The sequence below is a fragment of the Pungitius pungitius genome, chromosome 4 (assembly GCF_949316345.1).
Source record: "Pungitius pungitius chromosome 4, fPunPun2.1, whole genome shotgun sequence".
In the NCBI taxonomy this organism is placed as follows: Eukaryota; Metazoa; Chordata; class Actinopteri; order Perciformes; family Gasterosteidae; genus Pungitius; species Pungitius pungitius.
The window spans coordinates 20,314,077-20,322,707 of NC_084903.1; the positions used below are offsets into that span (position 1 = coordinate 20,314,077).

The window sequence follows — 8,631 nt, forward strand, 5'->3', positions numbered from 1 at the left end:
GAATAAAACATCTGTCATTCATTCATTCAGCCGGCACAATATGTGCTGATTTAACAGAGCATAACAGCACTGGACGCTCCAGTGTCCCATGGAGCGCAGCCAGTGTCATGTGTGTCCTTTAAGAGCTCAGTCTGGTTTATTTAAAAAAGATTTATCAACATATTTAAGTCTAACTCAATTGTAATCGCTTTTTTTGTTCTGTTGCAGTAACAAAAAAGGACTCGGTAAAAGGACTTGCCCGGGGACAAAAAACAGAAAACAAAAGGGAAACATTTTACACTTTTGGCTTTCATGACGATGCCCCCTAGTTTTGCATTAGCTCTTTTTTCCCCTCACAATAAATGGTTCACATTGCATCCTGACACTTAGGCTCTGAAATCCCACGGGGTACAAGGGGTACAAGTTAAGCAGGGCTTAGTCCAAGTTTATTTTAGTAAGCTTACTTCGCCCCCTACCGAGGACGAAGGTGGTCGAATCGCCTCGCGTTACTACCGCCTCACCGGCAGGGGGCGGCGGAGGCCGGCGTGGTTCTGCGCAGTCTCCCCCCTGCGCAGCAGTGCTTCCGCCACCGCGGAGATCAGAGAGAGCGACCAGCCGGTGCCCGGATCAAAACACAAACAATGGGCAAGAAGCACAAAAAGCACAAGTCCGAAAAACACGGATATGAAGGTATTTCATTTCCACACTCTTCTAACAATCAATCGCTTCAACTGTTTGCTTATTTAATTGTTTTAAATGCATTGTTGGAAGCCCCCGCCATTGTTAGCTGTGTTAGCACAGCCATAACCGAGCTTATCACCCACCGTGCTGCTAGGCTAAGGTTAGCCACAAGGGCTGATATAACGTCACATGTTTACTTACCCAATTCCTCTGTAAATATACCACAACCTCGTATACAAGGCGATGTTGCAGGTCAGCGTTAGCTGTAAGTTGTAACTTTACTGGCAACGCCTGCAAGATAAGCTAACGTTAGCGGTTAGCTGCTAGCGACTACTGTCACGGGTCCGTCAGCCGTCAACAGATGGCGATGGCTCGGTCTGTAATGCGGTTTGTTGACTCTGTATCCGCAGAGTACGGAGAGAGACCTCTGAAGCTGGTGTTGAAGGTTTCCGGAAACGAAGTGACAACGGGAAGCTCGAGTCTGGAAACGTTTAAAGAGGAACCGCCGGCGGACTTCGACAAACCCAAAGAGAAGAAGAAGAAAAAGAAGAAGGATAAAGAGAAGGGCTTTGGGTCTCCGGAGGACGACAGAGGAAAGAAAAAGGTAATGTGACTAAAGGTCTTATCCCTTTTCCCTTTTTCCCGAAGCCACGACGTGTGACTCGCATGCATTGCCATGTCACATGTCGTTGTTTGTTTCTGTGATGTTAGATAACAAAGAAGAAGAAGGGCCAGGAAGCGGAGGATGATGAACGGAGCAGAACCCCGATCCGCTCTGAGCTGGATAAACTGGAAGGTGGGCTTTTCATTTCCACTTTGATGTCCTGCAGTTTACACCCACACCTTTCATGCAGAACTTCTCTTCATGCCTTTGTTCGTTTTTTTTTTCTCGTAGAAAAGGAGCAAACTCCTCTGCAGGAGGCTTTGAACCAGCTCATCAGGCAGCTCCAAAGGTGCAGCATCGGTCATTTATTGGAATGAGATGATTGTGTGTCGGCTTGTTGATTTAGAAGCTCCTGGTCATTCAGCAGTTGGTGACCCCACAGTGTGTGTGTGTGTGTGTGATTACATCGCGGACCACTGCAATGTGTGTTTTCTCCACAGGAAAGATCCCAGTGCTTTCTTCTCGTTTCCGGTGACGGACCTCGTTGCACCCGGCTACTCTATGATAATCCGACGGCCTATGGACTTCAGTACAATAAAGGAGAAAGTAAAGAACGATTACTATCAGTCGTTGGACGAACTCAAGGTATGTGTCCGTTTTACGCGCATGGTTAATGTTGCATCCCAAGTAGGAGGAGTTGGTTCAGGATGTCAGCATTTGAATGAGGGAGCTATTGGAATATTAGGTATGCCACTTTTAGAAGGCTATAACTGTTATTTCAATTTAACATTTTGTTTAGCGGGACTATTGGAGGGTGGCTGTAGGCAGATAGCCGCTATTAAAGGACTTCAATGCGGGCCAAAAAAATAACCTGATGGGCCTCAAAAGACCCATCGTATGCTCATTTTACCACAAGTTTATAGGATTCCTCGGGGTCTATAAAATGTCTGTAACATACTTTGGTCAAAATACCACATGGATCAGTTAAAACAGCACCCTTTTACCCTGTCTAAAACAGCCCCCCACAGAGTGACCTTTTTTGAGTGCCTGTTCCTTTACATGACATTAACATTTCATTTAGCTGATGCTTTTTTCCAAAGCGACTTACAATAAGTGCATTTCAACCGTAGAGATACAAACTTGGAAGAACAAGAAAGTGCAATTTCATCAAATAAACCGTTTTACAACTTGATAAGAGCCATTATAAGTAATAACAATTTGTTAGTGTTTTAGTCGAGGTACAGTCTGAAGAGGTGTGTCTTTAGTTTGCGGCGGAAGATGTGAAGACTCTCTGCGGTCCTGATGTAATCGGAGAGCTCGTTCCACCATTTAGGAGCCAGGACAGCGAAGAGTCGTGATCTCGCTGAGTGTTTTTCTCTCAGAGAGGGAGGAACAAGCTGCTTGGCAGATGCAGAGCGGAGTGCACCAATGCTTTGAACTGGATGCAGGCAGCCCACCGGTAACCAGTGGAGAGACGGGACAAGTAGTAGTGTGGGAGAATTTAGGAAGATTAAAGACCTGCAAGATCTGGATGAGCTGCAGTGGTCACAATAAATGCTAAATGAGCGCATCTTGAGGGCTTCGTTTGCTTCATGCTGCTAGATATTCCAAGTGTATCTGAGGTTTGCAAAAACAAAGTGAAGCTTTGGCACATATCGTATCTATAGTGGGTGAAGGCCATGACCATGTAAGAGATTTCATTGTGACAATAGAATGATAAGGACGCTCATTCTCAGTTGCTCAAGCGTGACGTTTTCGGACGAACAAGAACATGTTTTTTTTTTTTTTTCCAGAGTCTTTAGGTTGCTAGACAGGCCAAATTCCCAAATGAAGGTGTAGAAGGACTTTTTATAATATGTCCCCTTTAAAATAACTTCCACCTGGGAGATATTGATCATTTTGGATCAATGTCAAAATAAGAGAATTTGTAAAAGTAAATTACCAAAGTAGTTAAATGTTCCCCCCTGTAACAACTAGCGCGGGCCGATGCTTGTTGCGTTGATGTGGGTAAAACACACGTCACTGCGATGTCATTCCCACGAGCCGTTTTTATGTTGCGTGCTCTACGTGCTGTGTGTTGATGCAGGGCGACTTCAGGACGATGTGTGAAAACGCAATGATTTACAACAAACCTGAGACCATTTACCACAAAGCAGCAAGGAAGCTGTTGCACTCGGGATTGAAGATCTTGAACCAGGTATGAAACTCGCTGGTCATTCAGACCATCGTATACTGTGGAATTTGACAGGTTGCAAAAAACAAAAAACCATTCGAGTAGAAACAATCTTGTTGGAGCATTTATTATTTTACAGTGCCCTCGTAGTTTGAGGCTTGAAATGTTTTCAAACTCTTGTTAGGTCAGAGTCTTGATTAGTTTGACCCTTATTTTCTGTGGGGGAAAAAGAGAAAGTACAAGTTCTCTACTTCTCTAAACCCAGATGGCGTTCACGGCACCATATGTTTAAACCATTGTCCACACAGTAAACTTTCCTCAATAGTTTCTGCAGTGTTGTGTTTGCCCAGCACTGGGACTAAGTTGAACAACATTGATCTCCCTATAAAGCACCAGATGGGGGCAGCAGATCACCTCCCGTTGTAGCAGTAGTGCAACCAACAGGTCTATCCAGCCTTTCTCTCATCTGAGCCTGTGGGAGAAAAAAAAAAATCTAACCATGACTATGTCTATCCAACAGGAAAGGCTGGAGAGCCTGAAGCAGAGCATAGAGTTCATGTCTGGCCTCGACCCTTCAGCCACGCTGGCGGGAAAGGCCGAGGAGCTCGGGGGCACCGGCCCGGACCAGAAAGGAGAAGGAGCCTCGACCACAGGCGCCAGCGAGAGATCCCAGACACCCAGCACGCCCAGGTCCTTTAAATTCATGTTTGTTAAAGTCACAGCATATGCCACTTTGGCTCAGCTGCTCCTAAGCTGGGAGTGGCCCAGGTTCAGCACGAGGAGGAGAAACGATAATCAAGGCCATCGGTTCACTGCTTAGATCCCTTGAATGTTGATATTTGAGCGTCTTCTAAAGTGGACTCAAGCTGGATGACGCGATTATCTCCCAAGCCGCCTCCACCTGAAACTTTCAGCTGTCCTTTTCAAGCTGAAATACATTTTCTCCCCCCCCCCCTCGGCGGGGGCGTTTGCTGTATGACAGCCGCAAAGTGGGCAGCGCCATCGACAGGAGACGCCACTAAACGTGTCAGCACAGGTCTGGTTGAGGTACCTTATCAGCCTGGACTAAGGGGGCCAGACGCTGATAGAACCCGTTCTCTGCACGCGGTTCATTTTGCGTTTGTTCACTTTCTCTCCCCCCCCCCCTCTGACACTAAAGGGAAACCGTTTCCTTTCACCGGTGGAGGGTGAGAATGTGAAGAATGCCTCTCAGCTTGCTGGGTCTTGTTCTCTCTCTCAAGGCTGCACATCTTTTAAATGTGTGTTTTTGTGCCCAGTGCTGTAACGGCACCATTGGATTTAAGGCTGGTGATGGTGGAAAAACTACTTTTACTGTGCCTTTTTTCAATTCAGCCACTTTTTTTATCATCAATATCACAGAAGGCTACGCTTAGTTCAAAAATATTAATGACGTCCATCAGCAGAGCGCTTCCTGCTTATATTGTCTGAGGCATGAAAGCAGAATGTAGGCGTTTAAGGAACAGACGCACTTGCACAGATTTTCTTTTCTTTTTCCCCCAGTAAAAACCTTTTCACAGTGTCTCAGCTGTCTCGTCTTTCAATCCAAGTCCTTCATTTGCAGACAGGAAAAGGACTCCAAGGACGAGGCGGCAAAAGTAGAGAAAGAGCTTGAGGAAATACGCAAGGTCATCGCCGAGTCTGGAGGAAAGCTGTCCAACCGAGTGCTGCAGTGCGACGTGAGGAAACAGGCTTTATAAACCCATCCACTTCTCACAAAATAACGACATGAGTCCTCAGTCAAGATAAAAGCCATACGTTGTTATTAGCCTACTGGAATATTTTGTTTTTAATAGACATTCTGGTCATGGGTGGTCTGTCCATGATGGTGGATTAGTGATGGTTAAAAGATCATTTAATGCCCGCCAAAGGTTCAACCACATAAAAACCTTTTCTAAAAGTGTTTTTTTAGAAGCAGTTTTCTGCCATGGAGCCCTCTGATTCCTCTGTGTAGTTGCAGTTTGCGAGGCAAAAGGCGGACGGCTCCACCACGATGGCAGTTCTCAACCCGGCAGATCCATCAGCAGGAGGTGGGTTCCTTAATAAAAAGCCTCTCATTCAAAAGGTCCCAGTGTTCACTGGTTCCAGCTCTCAAGATGTGCAGAACAACAACAGCGTGGACGCCTTCTTTCAGATGATTGGTTGGTTCTCTGTTACAGATGCCGGTTACTGCGCTGTGAAACTGGGCATGATGTCCAATCGGCTGCAGAGCGGTGTGAACAGCCTGCAGGGCTTCAGGGAGGATAAGCGGAACAGGATCACTCCAGGTAATACCCCCCCCCCCAACCCCCCGGGTTAAAGTAACTGCTCACGGCTAATATCAGCCACCCAGATCCCAGCCGAGGAGATAACGAGCGACCCTCTCCGCAGTGTCCTACGTCAACTACGGGCCGTTCACCTCCTACGCGCCCACCTACGACTCCAGCTTCGCCAACGTCAGCAAGGAGGACTCCGACCTCGTCTACTCCCTCTACGGCGACGAGTCCGAGTCTTTGGGCGCCGACAGGTACGCGCAGCAGGAAACGCCACGCTCCAGCTCGGAGGCGCTCGCACCGAGCGTCGAACCCCACACATTCCTTGCGGGCCACTTTCCCAGATCTTTTTCCACTCTGGTGGAAGCTGTGTGTGCTTTCTGTGCTGCATGCGGCCGTCTCTGCCTGGCAGTGTGCAGGCGGGGGTTCAGTCAACTTCCCCTCGCTCTCGGCTAAGACACGGATTCCTATTATATGTATTCTTATTCTTTTGGCAGCTTGTCAAAGTTCCTCGCCAAATCGGACGAGTATGCGTACAAACTGGCCGACAACGTCCTGGACGCACTGACGAACGGGGAGCATTCAAAAAGCCTGAAGGAAGCTGAACCGGTGAGCGCTCAAACCCATCCGAGTTCTCTGAGTTAAGAGGAATCCAGGGGCATTCAACTGACCAAATGTGTTGTGCTTCTCTTCTCTCCCCCCACCCCCCCGGCTGTCCAGCAGGTGGAAGAGGACACGAATACACGAGAGGACTCGGATGATATGGAGGTGAGAGGTAACAGCTGGACCCCGAGTGATAAACAGCCAGCGGGATGGAAACATCTGGACGGGTTTCATTTTGTCATTATGATGGCCTCCGCAGACCCTCGCTACGTCAACCAGCTGTGTCAACATAGCAGGGGCCAGCCTTTAGCTGTGCACGCATGGAAAGAACCCCCCCCACCCCCTTCCCCTCAAAACACAGCGGTGCTACTCGCGCAACGGTCCGCTGTCAAAGCATTCGGAGAGGCCCGTGTTTTCTTACCGTGCCCCGCTGGCTGAATCGCCCCTCAGAGCAGAGGAGGAAACCAAAGTACAGGCCCCTCCGTCAGGCACACAGCGGGCCTCTGTCCCGGCTGTTTGCTGCTCTTGGCCGCTCTCCAGCTCCAAGTCTCATCCCCCCCACTCTGCGTGTGTGGGGTGGGGGGGGTTATTTGCAGATTTTTCATTAGGTTTGATTTAAGCGGAGCAAAGAAGCAGCGCGACTAAAGAGGCTCCAAAGGGCCAAAGCGTTCCCTTGAAGCGTCGGGACGTCTAGTAGTGTGGAATCCCTTCCTCCGTCCCGACTAAACACACCACCCCTCCCTCCCCCCTTGTCTCTCGCAGGTAGCTCAACCCGAAGCGTCCAGCTGCAACAGGCTCGACCTCCTGCTCTGTGCTGCAGGCCCGCAGATGGCTGAGGAGCTCTCTGGGGGTAAAACGTCTTACTCTGTTTTCAGACTGCTCTTTATTCTACGTTGGTGTGTCTTCCAGGTTAAACAATTTAACATTTTGCAAGGACACGGTAAAAAGGCAACAGGTCAAAACTCAAAAAGATGTTATGGCTCGTAGCTTTTTCAGAATCCCAATGAAAACTAGAAAACTATTCTTTTAGTGGGAGTGTCGTTTTTATAATGAATCTATATAACCGCTATAAAACTAGCCTCTCTCGTGTGAGATCACAGATGTGATCTGTGAACCCTCCCCGCCTGCTGAGTTCAAAGGGACCTGTGAACAAAGACATCCACAATCACACTGCAAATGCTTTTGCCAATGAGGTCAATGGAAGAAAAAATAAAGCAGCCTTCATCTGAGGCAGTTTGACGAGCCCATTTAGTATTACATGTCATAGTATCCCATCATGCCTCCTCGCAGAGCCGACCAACGAGCCGCTAAAGTTTGGGGCCTGTGTTCTCGAGATGAGCAGGTCCCCGTCGGGACAAAGGAAGAATAGGTGTTTTGTGATCAACACGTGCAACAACCAAGGAACTCTGAAGGTACCGCGAGGTAACCGGAGAAAGCACTAACGGTATGTGTGTTTGCGACCCCCCCCCCCCACCCTCCCCGGTCTGTCACAGAGGCCGTGCTCTTCCAGAGGAAATTGGACGAGACTACAAAGCTCCTGCGGGACCTGCAGGAAGCACAGAAGGAGCGGCTGAGCGCTAAGCAGCCACCCAACATGATCTGCTTGCTGGCACCAACCGCCAAGGAGCTGGAGCTGGGTAAGAGCCCCCCCCCCCCCCGGGTTTCAGTGCAGACATGACGAATGGTATCGTGTTATAATGTTCTGTGCTTAAACCCAGAGCCTCCTGCGCAATAACACACTGTGAAATAGAGACTTAAACCGGAGCGACTGACCCCCCCCCCCCCCCCCCCCCAACACAACATCTGAATTAATTTGCCTTCGGCTCCTCCTTTGCCTGCAGCTGAGAAGGTGACTGGGAACTTGGCCGAGTTGACGGGTCAGGTGGCCCCGTGTGACGTCAGCAGTGTCCGTGGCATCAGGAAGGCCATGGGCATCGTTGCTCCTCCAGAGCCCCCGGGGCCCTTCATTGACCTCACCACAGGTAAAATACCCACATACTTGAATGACAGCAGATACAAACGTAAAAGATCTGAATGCATCCTCTGCCACCGAATAACATTTATTTTTGAGTAGTAAAATCTGAACTTAACCGTACAAATACAGCAGCGTCAACGAGAACTCAACATACATTTCAATGTTTACAGTTCAGGAGGCGGCTGAACCGATGGAGTCCTCGTCCGGGGATCAAGATCCAGCTCCAGTCATCACTGTATGATGAAACATCAAACTGTAAAGGCGGTTAGATAAGTTAAGTTTTGTATGAACGGTGCTTTTTGTGTGACATTTGTAAGCATTTCAGTCATTAAACCTCTTTTTTTTA

At 48.5% G+C, this 8,631-nt stretch overlaps 1 protein-coding gene across 2 annotated transcripts; it reads left to right on the top strand.

Moving 5' to 3' along the window:
• The first annotated feature begins 517 nt into the window (after positions 1–517).
• On the top strand, positions 518–8,630 carry brd7 (bromodomain containing 7). 2 transcript variants are annotated; one of them, XM_037484534.2, is made up of 17 exons: positions 518–669; positions 1,071–1,264; positions 1,372–1,456; positions 1,556–1,613; positions 1,765–1,909; positions 3,351–3,461; positions 3,958–4,127; positions 5,020–5,134; positions 5,410–5,485; positions 5,615–5,722; positions 5,826–5,961; positions 6,205–6,316; positions 6,428–6,475; positions 7,073–7,160; positions 7,804–7,947; positions 8,152–8,292; positions 8,456–8,630. In XM_037484534.2, exons 1-17 carry the CDS (start codon positions 621–623, stop codon positions 8,524–8,526), a joined length of 1,851 nt encoding a protein of 616 aa, XP_037340431.2. In that variant the 5' UTR covers positions 518–620; the 3' UTR covers positions 8,527–8,630. The 2 variants fall into 2 exon arrangements, with proteins under 2 accessions (XP_037340431.2, XP_037340441.2); XM_037484544.2 differs by having other exon boundaries at positions 6,431–6,475.
• Position 8,631: the final 1 nt, after the last annotated feature.

Excerpts from the sequence above, each read along its gene's own strand:
- brd7 (XM_037484534.2), top strand. The coding sequence starts at position 621 with ATGGGCAAGAAGCACAAAAAGCACAAGTCCGAAAAACACGGATATGAA. Across the intron at positions 1,457-1,555 it reads TGAGCTGGATAAACTGGAAG|AAAAGGAGCAAACTCCTCTG; the intron begins GTGGGCTTTTCA and ends TTTTTCTCGTAG. Across the intron at positions 5,723-5,825 it reads GCGGAACAGGATCACTCCAG|TGTCCTACGTCAACTACGGG; the intron begins GTAATACCCCCC and ends CCCTCTCCGCAG.